The sequence below is a fragment of the Pangasianodon hypophthalmus genome, chromosome 8 (genome assembly GCF_027358585.1).
Source record: "Pangasianodon hypophthalmus isolate fPanHyp1 chromosome 8, fPanHyp1.pri, whole genome shotgun sequence".
NCBI lineage: Eukaryota > Metazoa > Chordata > Actinopteri > Siluriformes > Pangasiidae > Pangasianodon > Pangasianodon hypophthalmus.
In genome coordinates, this window is record NC_069717.1 from 17,649,049 (window position 1) to 17,674,462 (window position 25,414).

General features: G+C 37.9%; 1 protein-coding gene and 1 long non-coding RNA gene across 3 annotated transcripts; one reads left to right on the top strand and one right to left on the bottom strand.

Moving 5' to 3' along the window:
* Positions 1-1,446: 1,446 nt before the first annotated feature.
* LOC113533575 (uncharacterized) lies at positions 1,447-11,684 on the bottom strand. Of its 2 annotated transcripts, XR_008302164.1 has the most exons (4): positions 11,035-11,684; positions 9,070-9,484; positions 4,701-5,210; positions 1,447-4,485 (listed from the first exon to the last, which is right to left on the bottom strand). It is a non-coding gene; the product is annotated as an uncharacterized LOC113533575 (long non-coding RNA). The 2 variants fall into 2 exon arrangements; XR_003403427.3 differs by lacking the exon at positions 9,070-9,484 and having other exon boundaries at positions 11,035-11,654.
* A 1,942-nt stretch (positions 11,685-13,626) lies between these two features.
* Positions 13,627-24,896, top strand: polb (polymerase (DNA directed), beta). The gene is made up of 14 exons (XM_026925792.3): positions 13,627-13,849; positions 15,298-15,355; positions 15,533-15,599; positions 15,728-15,802; positions 16,053-16,111; positions 16,196-16,245; positions 16,337-16,388; positions 16,519-16,573; positions 16,662-16,734; positions 16,889-16,959; positions 19,121-19,207; positions 19,289-19,356; positions 21,989-22,128; positions 22,353-24,896. The coding sequence occupies exons 1-14, from the start codon at positions 13,789-13,791 to the stop codon at positions 22,445-22,447; spliced, it is 1,011 nt and encodes a 336-aa protein (XP_026781593.1). The 5' UTR covers positions 13,627-13,788; the 3' UTR covers positions 22,448-24,896.
* The last annotated feature ends 518 nt before the right edge of the window (positions 24,897-25,414 follow it).

The following is a 25,414-nucleotide window of genomic DNA, read 5'->3' on the forward strand; positions in this document are numbered from 1 at the left end:
AAAAATTAATGTTTAATTACATTTTGCATATAGTCACCATTTAAATAAACATAAATAAAAAAGTCAACAGACCTATGAATGCAACAAACAACCAAGAAAAAGAAACCTTTCTGCTAACAAAAAATATTACTTTATGACAAGGCTGCTAATAACACTTAATTTATCTTTGTTTTAACTAGACTGAAATGTATTTAAAGAAGCACCCAACCATTACATTGCAAAGCATATTCTCAAATGACTCTTCTGCATCTGTGCAGCTGGACCAAGATCATATGTCTCCACGACCTTAACATTTTCAATTCAATTCAATCTTATTTGTACAGCGCATTTAACAATGGACATTGCCACAAAGCAGCTTTACAGAAATAAATAGATTCAAATTAAATTAAACCAAAATAAACTGTAAATATGTGAATTTAACATTTTCCTCACTGTATTGATTAGGCTGATCAGAATCGCCTGCTTTTAAGAAGAAATTTTTAAGGGTCAACTGTTTTGCCATTGTCTATTTAACTGCGCAATTGTACAGTGACTATTTGCAGATAGGTCTTAGCATCAGCCTCCTTGAGTTCCAAAAGGAAGAGGAAATTTGAACTTTGGAAAGTACAGGGTGTCCCAAAAGTCTCCATACATAAGGGAAATTAACACTTTTTAGCAATATGTAACTTTATTTACAAAACATCCTCTACATGATTTCTTTGTAAACACACCCTGTAGTAGCTGACTGGGTAAGAGAAAATTCCAGTTTTGGACTTGAATATCGTGTACAGTGCCACTACAGTCCGTCAACCCTTTACAATTTTCTGTATTTCTGCCTAAATTTGACCGGAAATGTGATCAGGTCTTCATCTAAGTCCTAAAACTAGACAAAGAGAACCCAATTAAATAAATGATCCTAAAACATTATAGTTTTTACATTTATTTATTGATCAAAATTATCCAACATCAAATAACTTTTTATAGAAAAAAAGACTAGAAAAAGTATGTGAACCACTAGGATTATGAGAAAATTTGAAAGGGCAATTAAAGTCATATGTTTCAAGCAAGTGGTTAGCAGACAGGCGTGAGTTTATCAGGCCTTCCCATGTTTCAAGAACATAAACTTGGGTCTTCATTATCAAAGGGGGTTCAAATGCCAACATTCTCAATCTGCCACTGCTGGGCCTTTGAGCAAGGCTCTTAAACCTACCTGCTCCAAGGGCACTGTATCATGGCTGACCCTGCACTCTGACCCCAACTCCTAAGAAGCTGGGATATGAAAAGAATTTTGCTGTACTGTAATGTATATGTGACAAATAAAGACTTTCTCTTCTATATGTTATTCACTAATCAGTACAACAGCGTGAGTGTGACATTGCTTTTATACAACAATTCTATAAACAATTAATTAATATTATTAATACTTATTAATAGAAATTAATACTGAGTGATATTTCAGACACAGTATGGACAAATATTTTGTTTATTTTTGATCAGTCAACAAAAATAGTCCTCAAAGGAGCCACAGCTGGATAGAGCGTTGGGTGTTGTCATGCAACACACAGACTGACAGCCCACAGAAAAATTTTATGTAGCAAAAACAGACAAGCAGAGTGATACAAACAGTAACATGTACCAGTGCTGTTGTACTCAATACTCTTGCAATGCCTCTTGTGCAAACCAATTAGTGGACTGGAACTGTTGTATAATAACACAATATTGTTACACCCCAGTACCGACTACACAGGACTAAATAAGACTACAAAGACATACAGTGGGGCAAAAAAGTATTTAGTCAGCCACCAATTGTGCAAGTTCTCCCACTTAAAAAGATGAGAGAGGCCTGTAATTTTCATCATAGGTACACTTCAACTATGAGAGACAGAATGGGGGGAAAGAATCCAGGAAATCACATTGTAGGATTTTTAATGAATTAATTGGTAAATTCCTTAGTAAAATAAGTATTTGTTCACCTACAAACAAGCAAGATTTCTGGCTCTCACAGACCTGTAACTTCTTCTTTAAGAGGCTCCTCTGTCCTCCACTCGTTACCTGTTTTAATGGCACCTGTTTGAACTCATTATCAGTATAAAAGACACCTGTCCACAACCTCAAACAGTCACACTCCAAACTCCACTATGGCCAAGACCAAAAAGCTGTCAAAGGACACCAGAAACAAAATTGTAGACCTGCACCAGGCTGGGAAGACTGAATCTGCAATAGGTAAGCAGCTTGGTGTGAAGAAATCAACTGTGGGAGCAATTATTAGAAAATGGAAGACCACTGATAATCTCCCTCGATCTGGGGCTCCACGCAAGATCTCACCCCGTGGGGTCAAAATGATCACAAGAACGGTGAGCAAAAATCCCAGAACCACACGGGAGGACCTAGTGAATGACCTGCAGAGAGCTGGGACCAAAGTAACAAAGGCTACCATCAGTAACATACTACACCGCCAGGGACTCAAATCCTGCAGTGCCAGACGTGTCCCCCTGCTTAAGCCAGTACATATCCAGGCCCGTCTGAAGTTTGCTAGAGAGCATTTGGATGATCCAGAAGAGGATTGGGAGAATGTCATATGGTCAGATGAAACCAAAATAGAACTTTTTCATAAAAACTCAACTTGTCGTGTTTGGAGGAGAAAGAATGCTGAGTTGCATCCAAAGAACACCATACATACTGTGAAGCATGGGGGTGGAAACATCATGCTTTGGGGCTGTTTTTCTGCAAAGGGGCCAGGACGACTGATCCGTGTAAAGGAAAGAATGAATGGGGCCATGTATCGTGAGATTTTGAGTGAAAACCTCCTTCCATCAGCAAGGGCATTGAAGATGAGACGTGGTTGGATCTTTCAGCATGACAATTATTCCAAACACACCACCCGGGCAACGAAGGAGTGGCTTTGTAAGAAGCATTTCAAGGTCCTGGAGTGGCCTAGCCAGTCTCCAGATCTCAACCCAATAGAAAATCTTTGGAGGGAGCTGAAAGTCCGCGTTGCCCAGCGACAGCCCCAAAACATCACTGCTCTAGTGGAGATCTGCATGGAGGAATGGGCCAAAATACCAGCAACAGTGTGTGAAAACCTTGTGAAGACTTACAGAAAACGTTTGACCTCTGTCATTGCCAACAAAGGGTATATAACAAAGTATTGAGATGAACTTTTGTTATTGATCAAATACTTATTTTCCACCATAATTTGTAAATAAATTCTTTAAAAATTCTACAATGTGATTTCCTGGATTCTTTCCCCCATTCTGTCTCTCATAGCTGAAGTGTACCTATGATGAAAATTACAGGCCTCTCTCATCTTTTTAAGTGGGAGAACTTGCACAATTGGTGGCTGACTAAATACTTTTTTGCCCCACTGTACACAGGACTACATAAAGTGCACATGTGCAAACGTGTGCAACAGTGCAAGACAGTACAATTACTATTTAAAACTGCTGCATAATGTTGCATTTTATACCTATGTGTGTAATTAATTGTGTGGTCTTTTGCTCACGAATCCCAACGAGGTCACCGTTTCATGCCACGTCATCACGTGCCGACGTGGTTGTTTGCAGAAGTGAATATAAGCCAGAAAAGAGACAATGGAGGAAAGCATGCTCAGCTGTTTACAACAAAATTACCATCACGCTTACCCATGATCACTGCTGAGGAACACTGGTGGGACTATTTTTCCTTTTTTCCTTTTTTGGATGATGGAGGCATTCGCCAGTGGGATTATTTGGCCCAGGGGGTTCAGAGGATCGTTCACCATGACAGAGACACTGGTGAGGATGATCCTTTGAGACAGTAATCATTTGTATATACTTTTACAACAGGACTTTTACACAGCGAGAAAGACTGTGGGTGCATGGGATTATTGTAAATACTTGGTTGCTATCTTTTGCATAATACAATACAAACTAATGAAATTATTTGGTGTTTGTTTGTAATTGCTCTTCAACCGCACACTGCTAGAGTCCGGACTAATTGTAACCAGTGCCTCTCAGGGGCAAGTTGTTACAGAGTGGTGGCCTGGGTAGGGAATTTTTTAGTGTGTGTTGTTATAAAGAAAAAAATGGAGTTCACAACTAAGCACAATGTAAACAGTAACACTGTTGACAGGAGTGCCAAGGGTAATACCTTGGATCCTGCAGTGGATTTTACGGTAGGCCCGTGTGTAACTAGGCGCAGTCCCACCGCTGAAATGACATCAGTGCTTAGTTCACTGTATATCTCTGATGATGATGAAGAATCTGATGTGAATGTCCTATTACTGATGTATGTACAATGGAAACACTTCAGACAGAGTTTAAACATGTAAAAGGTGATTTATTTGCCTTAAAAACACACGTTGAAACTCTGGAGGTGGGTCAGAGACATTCAGTTGACAGCACTCTTAATAGGGAGGCCGCTTTAAGGGATGCAATGGGGCTAGCTTGTAGATGCTGAAGGATTCTTTCCAGCAATCCTTGTAAAAACTCGAGAGGGAGGTTTTAGATTGTTTCTTCAGGAGGAATGCTAAGTGGGAGAGTCAGATTAAGAAGGTTAGGCAAACCAGTACCCCTACATTTTCTAGATTACATGCTCATTCCCCAGCTACACCTCATATTCCCATTATACACCATCAATATCCCACAATGATAACTCTCATGCATGTGTTCGACCTCCTACAACTCTGAGCAGTACATACACAGAAAGCCAAACCATATATACCCAGCCACCCACCACCTTACCCTCTCATGTCTTGTCTGGTGCTTCCTCATTCTGTGGGAGACCTGCCATATGCCTAGACTTCCCCTCCTTCAGCGACTCCACTGAAACCTCTGATGTCCTCAGCTTTCTGGAACAGTGTGAGAACTTCCTCTGCTTGAAATGGAAGGCAGATATCATGGAAGAGGAATTGGTAGGCTGCATCCTTAGTAACTGGCTGCCTAAGAGGGCCAGTGATGACAGTGGAATAGCTGGTCAAGATGGGCTCCAGGGTAGAAAAGAGCTGTATTGGAGCAAAGGACTTTTGGTAAAAGGTTGGTATGCAGAACTCCAAAGAAAAGAGTAGCAAGAAACCACCTGGAAGTTGAGGTCCCAGAGATATTGCCGGGGTGTCCTTCACACAGCCATATGACTCCAGTCTCATTACACCCTCCCTACTCAAGGTACCGCTGATGGTTGGTGGGAAGGAAGTAAAAGCGATCCCGCATACAGGCAGCAGTTATACCCTGATGCAGCAGAGTCTGTGGAGACAACTGGAAGAAGATATGTCCAGCATTAACATACACCTCCAGCAAAAATTCATTATGGCAGATGCGAAAGTGCATCGCTCCAGAGCTAAGAGACCTATCCCATATGAATTGGACACTTCCACTTGGACATTAGACACCTACAGTCAGGCCCGGAAGTATTTGGACAATGACGCAGTTTTTGTGATTTTGCCTTTATACACCACCACAGTGGATTTGAAATAAAATAATCAAGATGTGATCGAAGTGTTGACTTTCAGCTTTAAGAGGTTCCACAAAAATATGGCATTTACCATTTAGGAATTACAGCCATTTTAAGCAAAGTACTTCCATTTTCAGGGGCTCAAAGATATTTGGACAATTGACTGACAAGAAGTTAATTGACCAGGTGCGGTACATTCCCTCGTTACTTCAAGACAAATGAAGCAGATAAAAGGTCTGGAGTTGATATCAGGTACTGAGTTGGCATTTGCCAGCTATTCGACTGGAGCTACCAATATGAAGTCCAAGGAGATCTTAATGCAAGTGAAGCAGGCCATCATTAGGCTGAAAAAACAACATAAATCTATAAGAGAGATAGCAAAAACCTTAGGTGTGGCCAAATCAACAGTTGGGTACATTCTTAAAAAGAAAGAAAGCACTGGTGAGCTCAACAACATCGAAAGGCTTGGAATACCACAGAAGACAACTAAAGTGGATGATCGCAGAATCCTTTCCTTGGTGAAAAAAAAACCCTTCACAACATCAACAGAAGTCAAGAATACTCTGGAGAAGGTAGGGGTATCATTCTCAAAATCTACAATCAAGAGACGCCTTCATGAATGTAAATACAGAGAGTTTACAACAAGGTGCAAACCACTGGTAACATTCAAGAACAGGAAAGCCAGATTAGACTTTGCCAGAAAACTTCTAAAATAGCCTCCCATGTTCTGGAATAAGATTCTTTGGACTGATGAAACCAAGATTAACTTGTACCAGAATGATGGAAAGAGAAAAGTATGGTGAAAGAAAGGAACAGCTCATGATTCAGAGTATACCACATCATGTGTCAAACATGGTGTAGGAGGTGTTATGTCATGGGCATGTAATGGCTGCCAATGGAACAGGCTCACTGATTTTTTATTGATGATGTGACTGCTGACAGAAGTAGCAAGATGAATTCTGAGGTGTATAGGGCTATACTCTCTGCTCACATTCAGCCAAATGCTACAAAACTGATAGGAAGCCACTTCACGGTGCACGTGGATAATGACCCTAAACATACTGCGAAAGCAACTCAAGACTTTTTGAAGGCAAAGAAATGGAATATTCTTTAATGGCGAAGTCAGTCGCCTGATCTCAACCCAATAGAGCATGCTTTTCAATTACTGAAGACAAGACTGAAGGCAGAAAGACCCACAAACAAGCAGCAACTGAAAGGTGGCTGCAATGAAGGCCTGGCAAAGCATCTCCAAGGAGGAAACTCAGAATTTGAGTTTTGAGAATATGGGCTCCAGACTTCAGGCAGTCATTGACTGCAAAGGATTTTCATCCAAGTATTAAAATTATGGTTATATTTACAATTATGTCACTTTGTCCAAATACCTTTGAGCCCCTGAAAATGGAGGTACTTTGCTCAGAATGGCTGTAATTCCTAAATGGTAAATGCCATATTTTTGTGGAACCTCTTAAAATAAAGCTGAATCACATGTTGATTGTTTTATTTCAAATCCATTGTGGTGGAGTATAAAGGCAAAATCACAAAAACTCTGTCATTGTCCAAACACTTCCGGACCTAACTGTATATATGTATATGTGTGTGTATATACAGTCAGGTCCATAAATATTGGGACAGTGACACAGTTTTGGTAATTTTGCCTCTGTACACCACCACAGTGGATTCGAAATGAAGCAGTCAAGATGTGACTGAAGCGTAGACTTTCAGCTTTAATTCAAGGGGTTTAACAAAAATATTGCATTAACCGTTTAGGAATTACAGCCATTTTTTACAGAGTTACTCCATTTTCACAGGCTCAAAAGTAATGGGACAATTGCCTGATAAGCAGTTTCATGGCCAGCTGTGGCCTGTTTCCTCCTTATATCATGATAAATTAAGGAGATAAAAGGTCTGGAGCTGATTCCAAGTGTTGAATTTGCATTTGGTAGCTGTTCATGGGAACTCTCAATATGCCGTCCAAAGAGGTGTTGATGCAAGTGAAGGAGGCCATCATTAGGCTGAAAAACCAAAACAGACCCATCAGAGAGATAGCAGAAACTTTAGGAGGGCCAAATCAACAATTTGGTACATTCTTAAAAAGAAGGAATGCACTGGCAAGCTCAGCAACACCAAAAGGCCTGGGAGACCACAGAAAACAACTAAAGTGGATGATTGCAGAATTCTTTTCTTATTGAAGAACAACCCCTTCACAACATCTAGCCAAGTCAGGAACACTCTGGAGGAGGTAGGCCTATCATTGTCAAAGTCTACAATCAAGAGCCACCTTCATGAATGTAAATACAGACGGTTTACCTCAAGATGCAAACCACCGGTAACACTCAAGAACACAAAGGCCAGATTAGACTTTGCTAAAAAAAACTCTAAAAAAAGGCTGACCAGTTCTGATGCAAGATTAACTTGTACCAGAATGATGGGAAAACAAAAGTATTGAGAAGGAAAGGAAGGGCTCATGATCCAAAGCATACCACATCATCCGTCAAACATGTGGAGGCAGTGTTATGGCATGGGCATGTTTGGCTGCCAATGGAACTGGGTCACTGGGGTTTATTGATAATGTGACTGTTGATAGAAGTAGCAGGATGAATTCTGAAGTGTACAGAGCTATACTTTCTGCTCAGATTCAGTCAAATGCTGCAAAACTGATAGGACAGCGCTTCACAGTACAGATGGATAACAACCCAAAACATACTGTGAAAGCAGACCAAGAGCTTGGAAATTAAATGTTCTTAAATGGCCGAGTCAGTCACCTGACCTCAACCCAACTGAGCTGCTTTTCACTTACTGAAGACAAATATGAAGGCAGAATGACCCACAAACAAGCAGCAACTGAAGATGGCTGCAGTAAAGACCTGGAAAATCATCTCAAGGGAGGAAACTCAGCATTTGGTGATGTCCATGGGGTCCAGACTTCAGGTAGTCATTGACTGCAAAGGATTTACCTCCAAGTAATAAAAATAATCGTAATATTTATGATTATATTAGTTTGTCCCATTACTTTTGAGCCTGTGAAAATGGAGGAACTCTGTAAAAAAAATGGCTGTAATTCCTAAACGGTTAATGCAGTATTTTTGTTAAACCCCTTGAATTAAAGCTGAAAGTCTACGCTTCAGTCACATCTTGACTGCTTCATTTCAAATCCACTGTGGTGGTGTACAGAGGCAAAATTACCAAAACTGTGTCACTGTCCCAATATTTATGGACCTGACTGTATATGTAATTCATCTTCTAAGAGTTGCTCTGACTGCTCATTCAGATAAGCTCTGCTCAGTGTGTCTGCAATCTGTAATTCCTTACCAGGCTTGTAGTTGACATGCAAATCATAAGGGTGCAATTTCATTAATATTCTTTGGAGTCTTGGAGGTGCCTTGTGTAGTGTCTTCTTGAACACTGTCTCAAGACGTTTGTGATCTGTCTCCACTTACACTGCCTTACCGTAGATGTACTGGTGGAATTTTTCACATTCACACACTATTGCTAAGCACTCTTTCTCTATCTGTGCATATCTCTTCTAACAATCAGTAAGAGCTCTTGAGCCATATGCCACTGGCTGACCCTCTTGCATTACAACTGCTCCCAAGCCTTGGGAACTTGCATCCACGTTACTTCTTTTCTAACATCATAGTGTTTGAGTACTGGGTCATTACTTACAAGTTGCTTCAGTTTTTCAAAGCTCTGCTGTTGTTTTGACTCCCAGTGCCATGCAACTTCACTTTCCAAAAGCTTCCTTAGAGGCGCACTAGCATCAAAGAGGTTTGGGACAAACTTTGCCAAATACTGAACCAAGCCAAGAAATCTCATCAGTGCCACTTTGTCTTCTGGCGCAGGGATATTCAATATCACTAGTACCTTTTCTTTTCCAACATAGCGAATTTCTGTCAGTCTGATTTTGCATTTTTCTTTGTTCAATTTCAGATTGATCTTCTGACTTGGGCTAACAGGAATCTCAGTCTCTTATCATGTTGTTCCACGTTTTCACCTCAGACCAAGATGTCATCTACTATGTTCACAACTCCTTCCAAGCCTTCCAGTCTTTGGGCAATACACTTTTGGAAAACTTCTGGAGCTGAGAAGACACAAAAATGAAGTCGATACCTTCAGAATGGGGTATTAAATGTGCATAGCCTGGAGCTCTCTTCATCTAACTGCACTTGCCAGAACCTATGATTGGCATCTAAAACTGAAAAGACATTAGCATTTGGCATTTCTACCCCAGTCTCTTCCACTGTACGTAATGGGTAGTGTTCTCTCTTGATTGCCCCGATAAGATCTTTTAAGTCGATGCAGATTCAGATTTTGTTAGGTTTTACCACTATGACCATACTATTTACCCATTCCGTAGTGTCTGACTCCTTCACTATGACTCCAAGGTCTTCCATTCTTTTCAGTTAAGTTTTGACCCATTCTTTCAATATCACAGGCACTTTCCTTGGTGAGTTAATGACTGGAACAACATCTGGATTGAGCTGTATATGGTGTTATCCTGGTACACAACCTAGTCCAGTAAACACATCTTTGTTTTCACTTATTATATCAGTGTTTCCATTGTTCTCCACTTTGTACACTCGTTTTATCAGACGTAACTTCGAGCATGCTTCTCTGCCTAGAATTGCTTGTGAGTCTTACTCTATGATCTGAAATTTTATTCTCTCATGCAATGCTTTCATGTGGCTTTGTTTTGCTTTGTTAGCACGACAGATATCTACAGCTTTTGCCAAGGTTAAATTGGGTTCTCTAAGTAGCCTAGCTCTGATGTTGTCACAGTTCACACCACATACAATGCGATCTTTGATTAGCTCCTCCGTTAACTGCGCAAACTCACACTCTTTGGCTTTATTTTTTGGGTCAGTCACATATGCATCAATCTTTTCGTTCTGTCCCTGTGTTCTTGTGAAAAACATGTGCCTCAAATACATAATGTTCTTACGTGGTTCACAGTGACGTCTAAACTTTTCCTTGAGCACATCCAATGTATCCTCACCATCACCAAAGTCCATGGTATTAAATACCTTTATAGCTTCTTCGCCAGCTACATGAAAGAAAATTGCTCTCTTTATCTTCTTACTTTTCTGGGCAATGCCAGTTGCCGTGAGACAGAGCTCAAACTTTTGAATCCATGTTCTCCAGTTTTCCACTAGATTTCCTTCAAAGCACAAACTGTTCGGAGGCCTTAGCTGCTCCATTTTTGTTTACTTCTGACACCATGTAATGTCTCTGTGAACTCTGTCATATATTGGTAATAGATGAGACACAGACTACAGGCTGAACTACTCCATAACCATGTCTTTACTCTCTTTTTGGTCTTTTCTGCCTTCAGGTTAATGCAGGAACACGGGAAATAAGAAGTATTACATACACATTCTAGCATATCTCACAGTTTATAGGTTTTTAAGGAATAGCTTGTAAAAGAACAAATTTACTTCCAGAAAAAAAAACAACAACAAAAACGCGGAAATAAACTAAAACAGCGACAGGATCATTGACTCAGGAGATGAACTCGAGACCCAAATCAGTTAACTGTATGTCAGTAATAACAAACAATGCACTTCGGATATTCTGACAGCTTCATACGAACTAACTTCAGAATCATAGCACAAAATAGGGAACATATACCACCTTTTCTGTTGAAAAACTGGGTGACTAGCAGTCTTCTCCGTCTTGCTCTCTCCTCTTTTTCCCATTTTTGTTTCCTCTTTTGATATCCCGATTTTGGCTGCGCCATCTCTTGCCATCTCCGTGCGCGTATCGAGTCACAACCGTGAAGTGCTGCGTTTCGGAATAAACCACACACACACACACACATACACTCTGCAGTCCGAGGGCAGTCACTATAGCGTGCTCCTTAATAGCTTACTTATACGGAGAGACCATTTAAATACCAAACGGGGAAAGTATGGAGGTCCCCTAGGCCCCCTTTCTGACCAGAGCCGTTAGAATGAGTGGCGCCCTTACTGTACGCAGAACACGCATACTGCCTACTCTACCGTCACCCATATTTCAATTTTATAACGTCATTTCTAAATCATGAAAGGCGATGTGTGTAATTTTCTGGATGACAAAATACACTGGAAAAAATGACACATAAAATACACTAAATAAAAATACATCGAAAAAAATTACAGACCGGATAAAATGCGGGGAAACCTATCAAATTCTGGCTGAACCAATGGCGTGAGTTTGGGGTGGGACAATCTGTTTGCTTAATCAATTAAAGACGAAGACGGGGCGGTATGAGTTTTAGACAAACCTGTTAGGAAACAATAATTATTTTTGAAAAATGTGATTGACGAGACCCTTGTCATGTTTGTCTTTTCCGCGATTTAAGGAGTTTTCGTGACAGTCTCTCATGCCTGTCTCCACTGCTTCTGCAGAGCGCACGTTCAGCTGTTTAAGACGTTTAAAAACACACTCAAGAAACAGCATGACGGAGACCCGGCTCGCAGGAACATTCACAGAGACTCTGACATAAACACAGGGCGAGTACTGAATGAATCTGACGCATCAGGGTCCAGGAGGTTGAACTTTTCCTTGTAAGGTAGATGTTAGTTTTTTCACGCTACCAAAAAATGTAAGACGCATTGTTGGTATCGTAATGAAGATATAATTGACTAAGATCTTGTACATGACAAATGCTGGTATAAACGAATTGTGCCAGTTAAAGAGGTTTTAATGCAGTTTTTTTTTTTTTTTTTTTTTTACAAATTTTAATTAAAATTTAATTAAAGTATTTGGTTTAAATGTAAAAAAAAAGTGGGGGCGTTTCTTCCGAGGAGGCAAGGGAGGCAGTGTCTCCTCAAAAAATTGGATGAGAAAATAATCGATATTGCAACTCGACGCAAATATTACTAAAAATGACATTAAAAGTATAATGTAAAAAGTCACTCGTTTTTATAAAGTAACACTGTCCAACAGCGACACCCGCAGGTAAAGTTACAGCGGAGGCTTGCCTCCCCTCAGCCCATTGACTATAACAGAGACGCCATAACGTGGCGTGGGTTTAGTTGGGGTAATTGAGAATGAATGGGGGAAAGTCACGTGAGAGGAGGCAACGCCTCCATCGCGCTATAATTGGATATGATAAAGTTATGATTGGATGTGATAGGTTATGATTGGATATGATCGGTTATGATTGGATGTGATAGGTTCGTTCGATAAATCCCGCCTCTTGTTTTCGTGCGAGCTCTCGGCCTGAATGGACAAAATGATAGCGTTACTGACTAATTATAAAGTAAGTAAACAACTCACCCTCTTAGATATCACTGCTTTGTGTCACGTCAAAAATGAAAACTTGAAGTGGCCTGAAAACGTGATGACTGTTAGTTTTTAGTGAGCATTCAGTTTGATGAAATGAAAGATATCTTCGTGTCTTACAGTTTGTGTTTACAGAGCTTTTATGACGATGACCTGAAAATAAGTTGACTTAAAAAGAATAGCTGAACATCAGTTCACAAATAAAAAAATATTAGTAACCCTTTACAATAAGGTGTCATTTGTTAACATCAGTTAATGTGTTAACTAACATGAACAAACAATGAACATTTATTACAGTATTTATTAATCTTTGTTAACGTTAGTTAATAAAAATACAGCTGTTCATTGTTAGTTCATGTTAGTTCACAGTGCATTAACTAATGTTAACAAACACGTTTGATTTTAATAATGCATTAGTAAATATATATATATATATATATATATATATATATATATATATATATATATATATATATATATATATATATATATATATATATACTGCCTCCTCATTTTAAAACACCACCGCACACCACTATATATATATATAGTATATATATATAGTGGTGTGCGGTGGTGTTTTAAATTTTTATGCATTTTTACATTTATTCCAAAATAATAACTAAAGTAACAATTATTGTTAACAATTATTGTTACTATATATATATATATATATATATATAAAACATAAAAAAGAGAGGACAAATATAATTATATTTTGTATTTTATTATTATTTTTTCTATTTAATATTTTAAATACTAATTATACATTTCATAGTATTTTATGCATTTTTACATTTATTCCAAAATAATAACTAAAGTAACAATTATTGCAGTAACAATTTGAACAATATTTTATATATAATATATATATTAATTGGAGAATACTATGCCGGAAGATTTTAGCGGAAATACGTAAGCAGTAAGCCGGGCATAGAGTCCATTGCATCTTATACTATGCAGTCGAGTCATCGACGGCATTAGTGACGTCTTATTGTCGCGACGAGCTGTGAGAAATCGCTTTGTTTTCAGGCTTTAAGCCTCGTCTGACTCATTTGTCTGACATTGATTAAATAAAAACACTCCTAAGTGATTCGTTACTGAACGTCAAGAACAGCGATGAGTAAACGGAAAGCGCCGCAAGAAACTTTAAATGAGGGAATCACGGACTTTCTTGTTGGTAAGCGTAGGGTTGCCTTGACAGTCCAAACAGCTAGTACAGATAGCTGGGTAATTAGCTGAACAGTATTGTGTGAATGTGGGTAGCCAGCTGTCTGCGCCGGTTGGCTAATGTTGTTTCCCGCTGCGGTCTGTGCATTTTAATGACACTGCTGACTTGTATTAAATGTATCGAATACATTTAGCTTTAATCCATCTTTAAACAGTTGCACCTTTATCTGGTTGGGTAGCTGCATTTTAGTTAGCTGGCGTGGGTAACGATAAAGGTGAGGTGTTTTGATAGGGCTATCCCAGACTTCTAAATTTCACAAGCTTTCGCTTTTTAATCGGTTACTCATTCATTCCAGCGCAAGGGATAAAATCAGCTACAGGTCGAGTACTTCAGTTAATCTTTAAATCAAAGATCAGAATGGTTGTTGGTGCCAGAAGGGCTGGTTTGAGTATTTCAGAAACTGCTGATCTCCTGGGATTTTCAAGCACAAGGGTCTCTACAGTTTACAGAGAATGGTGCGAAAAGCAAGCAAACAAACAAACATGCAGTGAGAGGCAGTTCCTCGGGTGGAAACCCCGAGGTTGATGAGAGGTAAGAGGAAAATGACCATACCAGTTTTGAGCTGACAGGAAGGCTACCTTGAAGCAGACCCTTGAGGCAGATGGGCTACAACAACAGAATCAGGTTCACAATCAGGTTCCACTGCTGTCAGCCAGGAACAGGGATCTGAGGCTATATTAGGCACAGTCTATTCATAGAAACTGGGCAATTGATGAAAACAGTGAAAAACGTTGCCTGCTAATATGGATCACTACATGCTTTTTAGCAAGAGGGTAACTGTAAAAGAGAGCCATATGGCAGCTGACAAAATACTTTTTGAATAATGTGATAATTGTGAATTTTTCAATTTATTTATGAATATGTTAATCCCATATTTATTATATCTTTATGAAAACAAAATGGTACCAAAGAAAATGTCATAACCAGAGAATAGTCTTTAGAATAGCCATCTAGTACTTCTTACTCTGTTCACACTGAAATGTACTGCAGTGGCCATTTCATATTTGGTTTCATGAATATATGATTTTTAGACTTTGTGTGCTAAAACAAGTAGGTTTTTTAAATAACTTAATAAAAATGAATTAATTTCCTATTTTAGCTAAGGAAAAAAAACAGTGTTTCCTTGTTTTTCCATTTTCATTTCAGAATGAAAACCAATGAATACAGACTGGCTATACTAAGTGTTAAGGAGCAGTGCTTTTACAAGCAGAATGATGCTAGTTGTAAAAGCATGTTAATAAAAAGCATGCATAGTTAATGTAATGACCAAAGCATATGGTAAATGTAATTTGTGTGTTTGTGTGTAAGAGAAAATGAAAATGTTTTTCTTTAATGTTGCTCCTCTTTGCCCTAATCTACATTTCTGAACTGCCACTTTTTCTTCTCTTTTGTTTTAGAACTGGCCAATTATGAAAAAAATGTAAACAGGGCCATCCATAAGTACAATGCATACAGGTAAATCAACATTAGTCACTTATTCAGACAAAATTATTATTTGCTGCATTTTCAGTGTTAGCTAGTTTTGGCTAAACTATTTGTATATCGGATTAGGTTACTGGTAAAAGTACTTGAATGGTGATACTTGAATAAATTGCAGATGTGACCTACACTGTGTTCATGCATTCTTTTCAGAAAAGCTGCTTCTGTGATTGCTAAGTACCCACATAAAATCAAAAGTGGCACTGAAGCCAAGAAACTGGTAAGTAAGCAGTGTTTCCTTATTATTTATTATTTAATATGGTCTGTTGATATTTGTTGAAATTAAAAATAAGGGCATTGTCACCTGTAGAATTGTAACCTGTAAAAAAAATTCTCTTATGCCTTTAGGATGGAGTTGGTGCAAAGATTGCTGAGAAAATTGATGAGTATTTAACCACAGGGAAACTCCGCAAACTGGAAAAGGTCTTATTTATTTGGCAGACAGGTTTATCCAAATAGGACTGAGCAGTTGAGCGTTAATGGCCTTGTGCATGGGTCTGAACATTAAAGTAATGCTTACGCTCTTGTAAGGACCACTTGTATTTATCATTCTTGTCATATACACATACATCTTTATAGCTGGCATATATTTGCCTCAAATGAGCAGAGAGGTAGGGAAAAAAAAAAAAACTGCAAGTGTTGTCTTACTGGTGTCTTATTTTATCACTTGTAGATTCGCAATGATGACACCAGCTCCTCTATCAACTTTTTAACTAGAGTGACTGGAATAGGGTAGGTTCATTTTGGTTTACATAACAACTATTTTTGTATAATCTACCAGTTATACTAATTCTCTTTCATCCATTCTCTGTTTAGCCCGGCTGCTGCAAGGAAGTTCTATGATGAAGGTGTCAGGACCCTAGATGGTTTGTCTTCTGTATTTTCTCTACATTCATTTCTGTTGAATTGTTTACCTCCGTGGCCACAGCCCTGCTTTTTCATTGGCCTGCTTTTCAGATCTGAAGAAGATTGAACATAAGCTGAATCATCATCAACAGATTGGCCTAAAGTAAGTGTGTAATCTGTCAGATTAAGCCAGTGATATAGATTGATGATTTTTGTATATATATTTATATATTAGTGATAGCTAAGTGAATTATTTTCATTGGTGGTATTTTATTTATGTACTTTTTATAAAGATATTTTGAAGAATTTGAGAAGAGAATTCCCCGCTCAGAGATGGAGAAAATGGAGGTAGTTTATGTTAATAAAGTCTCATCAGTTCAGCATTTTGAAATCTAAATAAATTACCATATTATTGTATCTGGATGTTTTTTTCCAGGCTTTGATATTACATGAGTTGGAGCAGCTTGACCCACAGTACATTGGCACCATCTGTGGCAGCTACAGGCGAGGTTAACTACTCTGTAGTTACAAATCATTCTGTAGCCATTACTATACTTTTTAATTGCTAGTTCACAGCTCTTCTACAATATAAAGAACAATCTCTTCTCCACACACTGTGTATGAGGATAAACACATTGAATATAATCTCTATGGCATCTTCAGGAGCAGAGTCGAGTGGAGATATTGATATACTGCTGACTCACCCAGACTTTACCTCCCAATCCCAAAAACAAGTAAGTTCTCAATTATACACGAGCCATTTTTCTACAGAGCTGCCAAACTTCTGAATAGGAACTCTACATTGGAGTACGCTGCTACGAGTTATCACTCATAAATACACGGTAAAACCCGGTGTGTAAGGGTGCAGAGGAAGACTCAGGAGGCAGGCGGCATTTTAGTAGATCTCTGGGCTTGTCAGCTATACCACAAAGAAACACACATAAGTATACTGGTGGTAATGAGACGCACGTGAGAATCATCACGCATTACCCACCGATTCAACCCACCTCCTCTCTGTCTGCAGCTGATGCTTGACCACGCCCCCGCTGCCACATACCCAAGAATAGCAGTCTTCTTTTTTTTCTTTCTGTGAATGTGGAATGATTGACAATTATACAGGTGTTTTGATCTCTCCAATATTAACGGACATCCTCAAAGCCCTGCCCCCTTTCCCCATCTTATTAGTCTTGTCTCCTGTCTCTCGATTTTCCTGCTTGAAAGATGCTTTCTGTCAAGGTAAATGGAGAATGTTTTGAGTTCATTTACGTGAAAAAAAATCTATCAATGTATATATGGCTAACAAGAGGGTAAAATCAATGTTGCAAATAATTTTAATGCTAATGATAGAAAGTTATTAAAAATATAGTTTGCTGTCCTGCATCGGTCAGACATTTAAACGGCATCGTCAAGCCTGTTGAGGTAGAAAGTGGAGTGTGCGTATATAAAGGGTCTACACAGAATCTACACAAAACAGCCCATAATATTGAAGTGGGAGGGGTCACAACTTGTACATTTTTTAATTTGTAAACCATATTGATTTTTCTCCCACTTCAATATTAGCCCCATTAGGGCTATTTTGTGTAAATTTATGACATACACTGTAATAAAGTTCACTCTTGATAACTTGGTTAAAAGTGTGATCACTGTGGGGCATCGATTAGAATGCATTAGAAAAATGGTTCCCATTTTACTTCTTTATTTCAGAATTCGTCTTAACATGTGGATCAAGGTGTGGTTACTATAGAAAGAAAAATAACAATATTGAAATCTCAGCTGTAATTATACAAAGAACATTAAGCAGTAATATGCTTTTGCTGCAATTATAACAGGCACAATTATGCTCCTTAACAGATAAATAAGTGCAAATAATTACAGAGGTTCCAATAATAATTCTAAACCAGAATGCCTGATAACAGCAACTAACATCAATATCTATAAACATATACAACAATATAACAATATATATTATTGGTGTAATATCACTTCAGATAATGTTCACATCAAACATCAGAATGGGATCTCATTCACTTTAACCATGGCATGGTTGTTGGTGCCAGATGGGTTGGATTGAGTATTTCAGAAACTGCTAATCACCTGGGATTTTCATAACAATCTCTAGCGTTTACACAGAATTTAGAGAAAAACAAAAAACATCCTCGTGCAGAGGGTCTTCAGGCTGAAACACCTTGTTGATGAGAGAGATCAGAGAAGAATGACTGGTCTGGCTGACCCGAAGTCAGTAGTAACTCAAATTAGCACTCTTTACAACTGTGGTGAGCAGAAAAGCATCTCAGAATGCACAACACATCAAACTTTGAGCTGAATGGGCTACAACAGCAGAAGACCACATCAGGTTCCACTCCTGTCACCCAAGAACAAGACGGGCACAGACACACTGAAACTGGACAATTGAACACTGGAAAAAGACCAGGTGATTTTTTTTTTTTTTTTTTTTTTGCCCCTAATCTTCAGCTGTTCAGTTTGGGTGAGCCTGTGCCCAAGATAGCCTTGAACCTGGCCATTTCCTCTGACCTCTCATCTTATATTTTGCACCATTCTTTGTAAACTGTAGAGACTGTTGTGTGTGAAAATCCCAGGAAATCAGCCGTTTCTGAAATACTCAAACCAGTCCATCTAGTACTTACAGCCATGCCACAGTTAAAGTGACAGATCGCTCTTTTTCCCCATTCTGATGTTTGATGCCACATGATTGGCTGATTGGATAACTACATAAAGTAGCAGGTGTTCCTATTAAAGTGGACAGTGAGTGTATTATCCTAGCTAATTCCATTTCAGTTCTGGGTTGTAATACTACAAAATGTGGAAAAAATTGAGGGGTTAGGGGTGGAGTGCCTTGTTTTTCACCTTTCACCTTCTTATTCTCTTTTTTTCTAGCCCAGGCTGCTCCGTGCAGTGGTGGAGCACCTTGAGTCTATTGGCTTTGTCACTGATACATTGTCCAAAGGAGAAACAAAGTTCATGGTGAGAGCAGTTCCTATTCTCTTTCTCTCATTGTCTCTCTCTTTTTCACTCTAATAGAACTCTATGCTTGTCTTACTTCAGGGTGTATGCCAGCTGCAAAGAGGAGTTGAGGAAGAGAAGGATCATGATCATCGCCGTATTGATATCAGGTGTATAATAATCACTAAGAGGCCATTTTGTGCTCATTATACTTCTGCTGAATAGGCTGTGCCAAGAACCTTTCCTATTTTTCAAAACATATAATTATGCTTTGAAAAATAGGAGAAGTTCTTGACACAACCTATTCAGCTGAAGTATAATGATTAATTAAACATAAAATACAACCCCTGGCAAAAATTATGGAATCACCACACTTATAGGATGTTCACCCAGCTTTTTTACTTTACAGCAAACAAACAAATCACAGATATGACACAAAAAAAGGTTTTGTTCAATAGCTTAACATTCTGGCTTGTGAAATATACATAAAAAAAATTCAAGGACATTTTTTTTATTAATGGCATATCTTTTTCCAAATCAAGTAGAGGAAAAAAATTATGGAATCACTCAATGTTGAGGAAAAAATTATGGAATCAATTTTTAACTTCCATTTCTAAAACAAATACTGGGACAAGTCTAAAAATGCTAATAAGTCAGCAGTTAAAAGGGAGTGCTTACACACTTTAATGGGCTGTTGGACTTGGCTAATTGAAAGGAAACATGGCTCCAATGAGAGAGTTGTCAGTTGAAACAATGGAAAGGATTATAAAACTCCTTCAACAAGGAATTTCAACATGGAGTGTGGCCAAAGAGGTTGGTTGCTCCCAGTCAGCTGTGTCTAAAATTTGTTGCAAGTATAAACTTAATGGGAAGGTTATGAAAGGTAGATATACAGGCAGACTAAGGAAGATGTCAAAGCATCAGGATAGAAAACTCAAAGCACTATGCCCTGAAAACAGAAAATGCACAACAAAACAAATGAAAAACAAATGGGCGGAAACAGGAGTCAATGTTTGTGACAGAACTGTTAGAAACCGGCTGAATGAAATGAGATTTATATATAGAAAAGCCAAAAGAAAACCAGCACTAAAACAGAAGAAAACAAGGTTACAGTGGGCTAAGGAGAAGCAATCATGGAGTGTGGATGATTGGATGAAAGTGAAATTCAGTGATGAATCATGAATCTGCATTGGCCAAGGAGATGATGCTGGAACTTTTGTCTGGTGCCGTTCTAACAAAACATAAAGATGACTGCCTGAATCAATCAAATTTCCCAACTCATTTATGATATTGGGTTGCATGTCAGGTAAAGGACCAGGGGAGATGGCAGTCATTACCTCAGCAGTCAATGCACAGTTATACAGTGAAATTTTGGACATTTTCTCATTCCATCCATAGAAAATAGGTTTGGTGATGATGAAATAATTTTTCAGGATGACAATGCATCTTGCCACAGAGCAAACAGTTTTAAAGCTTTTTTTCAGGAAAGGCATATCAACTCAATGACATGGCCAGCAAACAGTCCGGATCTCAATCCAATTGAAAATTTATGGTGGAAAGTAAAAAAACTGGTCCATGTTAAGGCTCCACCCTGCAAAGCTGATCTGTCAACTGCTATTAGAGAAAGTTGGAACCAGATTGATGGGGAATATTGTTTTTCATTAGTGAGGTCTATGCCTCAAAGAATAAAAGCCAGAGGAGGAGCAACAAAGTATTAATTGTGGGTTTTTTTTGTTGATGATTCCATAATTTTTTCCTCAACATTGAGTGATTCCATACTTTTGTCCTCTACTTGATTTGGAAAAAGACATGCCATTAATAAAAAAAATGTCAGTAATTTTTTTATGTATGTTCCACAAAGCCAGAATGTTAAGCTATTAAACAAAATCTTTTTGTGTCATATCTGTGATTTGTTTGCTATAAAGTAAAAAAGCTGGGTAAACATCCTCTATGTGTGGTGATTCCATAATTTTTGCCAGGGGTTGTATTATTCAGTTAAGCCATATTTTTGGTGTTGGGAATCACAACCCAGTGGTGGAAATCACAATCCACATTATCAAAGTTATTATATTTAGGGGTCTAAGCATCAAAGTCAGCTCAGACCTAATATGTTCTATTGGTGGAAAGCTCAGGAATAGAAAGCTCTATGGCTTCAAAAAATATTACTTGGAAAAATTTAAATAATATTCAAGAAATAAAGCTGTGGTTGAAAGGTTTTGTGCTTTCACCTGGTACTCAGTAACTGATGTAGCCACAGTGATGTACACAAAGTTGTTTTATTCTTATCACTTCAGTAATACTGTATATCATATTAACTAGTGTGTCACTATACCACTGGTGACTTTATTTATTATTTAGGTATACTACTTTGTGTGCATTGTGCAGTCGTGAGATTAATGTGTGCAGTGGAGCACAACCCACATTATAAAATGATCCTCTCCAAGAAGCTTGTAATAGCATTTTTTCTACCAGAGAATTTTTTTTTTACATTTTGTATTATTGTATTGTATTAAAATATAAAATTTTTTACATCCTGTACCTTTAAAATAAAACAATTTTTAGCTGTATAAGAAATTGCAGTAGGAAATTGAAATACATTTGAATGTCCTGTTTTGCACAGTACTTGCTTTGTTTCTTTTTTGCTGCTGTGTTGCAAGAGTAAATAGTATAATTGTTTAAAGATGTATCCCTTTTTATGGATGATATAAAAAGTCATATTAGTGAACTCAGACTTTTTAAATTTTAATGTGAATACACTGAATATTCTCATTATCCTATCATTATCTTGTCTTATATCTACAGGCTCATTCCTAAGGATCAATATTACTGTGGTGTGCTCTACTTCACTGGGAGTGATATATTCAATAAGAATATGAGAACCCATGCTCTTGAAAAAGGCTTCACCCTTAATGAGTACACTATTCGTCCACTAGGAGTCACTGGTGAGAAAATATAAATAAGGAAAGAAATAATTCTTGTTTTGAGATTGAGATTGCAAATGACTGTGTTCACATGGCAGGTTTTGCTTTTTGCTGCCTTTTTTTTTATCTGTTTTGATGCTTTTGACAGATATTGGATAAACAGTGACAGATATTGGATAAACAGGCAATTATGTTGAAATGACAGCAAATTTGCAAATATATTTTTACCCCATGCTGTGTTTTAGGTGTGCCTGGAGAGCCCTTGTTGGTGGACAGTGAGAAGGACATATTTGACTACATCCACATGAAATACAGAGAGCCAAAAGAACGCAGCGAATAAAATAAAAAAAAAAAAGAAAGGTTTTGTTAGCAAACTTGTTGATGCCTCAGTAAAATTGCCTTCAAGTGACATAGTACAAGAAAGTGTCGTGTGTGTGTAAAGTAGCAAGAATATTATGTAGTGGGTAGGATAGGTTTTTGTGTTTTTAATGTGTTTTTAGTGTGTGTGTGTGTTTTCTTTTTTTTTTCTTTTTTTTTTTTTTTTTTATAAAGTTTAACCATATCAGCAATAAGTTGGTATAATTTAAATTCTTTTATTTTTTTTTTGTCATTTGTTCAATATTTTGTTTAGGAAAGTGCTTTTTGAAACTATTGTTATTTTAACAATTGCCATTCTTTATTAAGGTGCTTTAATGAGGAGGACAAGTACATTTCCAACAAACTGTTACTGATAGACACATCAACTTATGTGTCAAAGTCTACTCATGTATTATTGCAGCTGGTTTTAGTATTCATTAATGTTTATCTTGACTATTTAGTGTTCATGTGATTGGATTGTTGGTTTTTGCAACATTTGATTTGATTATTAAACACCACAACCATAATGGATGCTTTGCTTAAAGCTTGTTGAAAACAGTGCTGTGGAAATAGTTTCAGTTAGTATTTTACACCTGACACTTATTGAAGTACAGTGCTTGTGCTGCTATTCTACAATGGATATAAAAAGTATACACAGCCCTTTTAAAATTGAAGGTTTTTGTTATGTAAAAAATTAAACCAGGATAAGTCATCCACCTTTAATGTGATCTAGCAACCAACAAAATAAATTTTTTTAATTTAACAAAAATAAATTGAAACATTTTAGTGGGAAAAAAAAGAAAAAACAACTTTAAAATTTTGTTAAATCGCTTTTTGTTTGTAATACAACATTGAGTGTTTTGGGTAAGAGTCTACCAACCACATCTAGATTTGGCCTTTTTTTTCCCCACTCGTCCTTGCAAAAATGCTCTAGATCTATCAAAGTGAGAGGAGATCTCCTCTGGACAGCTGTCTTCAAGTCATTCCACAGGTTTTTGATAGGATTTAGATCTGTGCCATTTCAAAATGTTGATCTTCTGAAGCCATACCTTTGTTGACTTGGATTTATCCTTTGGGTGGTTATTGTGCTGGAAGGTGATATATTGCTTCATCTTCAGCTGTCTAACAGAGATGTGCAGGTTTTGTGCATAAATAGATTGATAGATGGAATCATGGATAGCTCCAAATATCTTGACTAGGGCCGCAGCCCCATAGCGTGATGCTGCCACCACCATGCTTCCATAAATATCCAAGATGTGAAGAATATGAGAGATTGTCACATGCAAGGAGTGACCAATCCTGGCCAGATATTCCATTAATGTTGCCGTAGGTCTCGTGGCAGCCTCCCTGATAAGTTTTCCTCATGTTCCATGGTATATCTAATGTTTTGGAAATTCTTTGGTACTTTTGTCTGAGCAATACTTTTTGAACTGAGATCCTGTACATGCTTTGTTTCTTTGATGTCCAGAAAATCCTACAGTAGCAGCTGATCTTTATTTGGGGTTAATCAGGATCATTACATTGATGACAAGTGTATGATAATTACTTTGAACATGAGTTTAAATGTGATTGGTTAGTTCTGTGCACCGTCATGCACACTTAGCAACCAGGTTATTGTAAGTTTTTTATTTTTCATTTTTTGCCTAAAATAATTCTGTTTGTTTTTCACTTGAATTTTGTTGGTTGCTATATTACATTAAAGGTGGGAAAAGATCTGACACGCTTTATCTTGGTTACAGTTTTAGGTCACAAAAACCTGCAATTTTAACAGGAGTAGACTTTTTATGTCCACTGTATCTTTGCGTGCTCCATAGTGTACATAGGACCAAGTCTGTGTAACTTGTTTGAAACGTATGAAAAGTTTTGAAAAGTTTTATCCTTTTTGCAGTCTTCAAATGTAAAACCCAGGGCTCAAACCAAAGCTGTGTCCAAAATCGCATACTGTGACAGTACCTTTTGCATTTGATTCAGTACCTACTGCTTGGCTGTTGATACAGTATGTACTGACCAGTATATGTGTTGAGTATGAATACAATCCGGACATACTACTTGTGCCATGTTGGCATTGTCATGTGACATATGGCATCATAGTAACTGTAAAAACTCAAAGAGCCCACCAGATTAGAGCAACTGTTTTTTCTTGTTCAACAAATTAACAGTTTACTCAGGTGTTGTTAAACAAATATGGTTTATCCACAAGGAACAAAGAACAATATTTTATACCTATAGCACTTGCACTTAAAAAGAGCCGACGCGCTGCCTTCCGCCATAGCACAGTGTCCATTGTTTCCATACTGCAGAATCTCGGTCATCAGTTTAGTTTTGTTCAAGTCACTGGCATCTTCATCAACTGTTGTTTTACTAAATAACACTACAGATTTGACACTGTACCTCCCCTGAATGTGGAATGAAATTTTGTCATTGTTCTGAAAGTTGTTGTTGTAATCCTTTCTACAACCTGTGTAAGAAAAAAGATGACATCTTCCAACACAAGTCTTTATTACAGTAAAAAGCAGTGACAAAGCATGAAAAAGCACTCTGGGATCAGCAGAGTCAGACTGAACCCTGAAAATCCACAAAACCCCACAATATATAGCACTGAAATTGTTGCTTCCCATGCAAATGATGCCAGGTGGCCCCACTCCTGCTGTTCTTGGAGGTGATGCCAAGATATCTTAAGGTCAAGTCAGAATGTTGCCTCCTTAAAGTAAATGAGTTATTTTTTGTCTCCTTTTGGCTGTAATGGTTCCTGAACTCTCATGCCCAGACTTTCCAGCATTGCTGACTATTTATCTCACACCCCATCTATGGCTGCCTCCCTGGGAAGGGCCCTTTCTTATTATAAGTATGCAATTGAATGCAAGCATTAAGACAATGACCTTTTGGGGCCACCATTGTAATATCTTACACCTGCAATATATCATATTAGTGAGGAAAGGTGCAGTTTTGA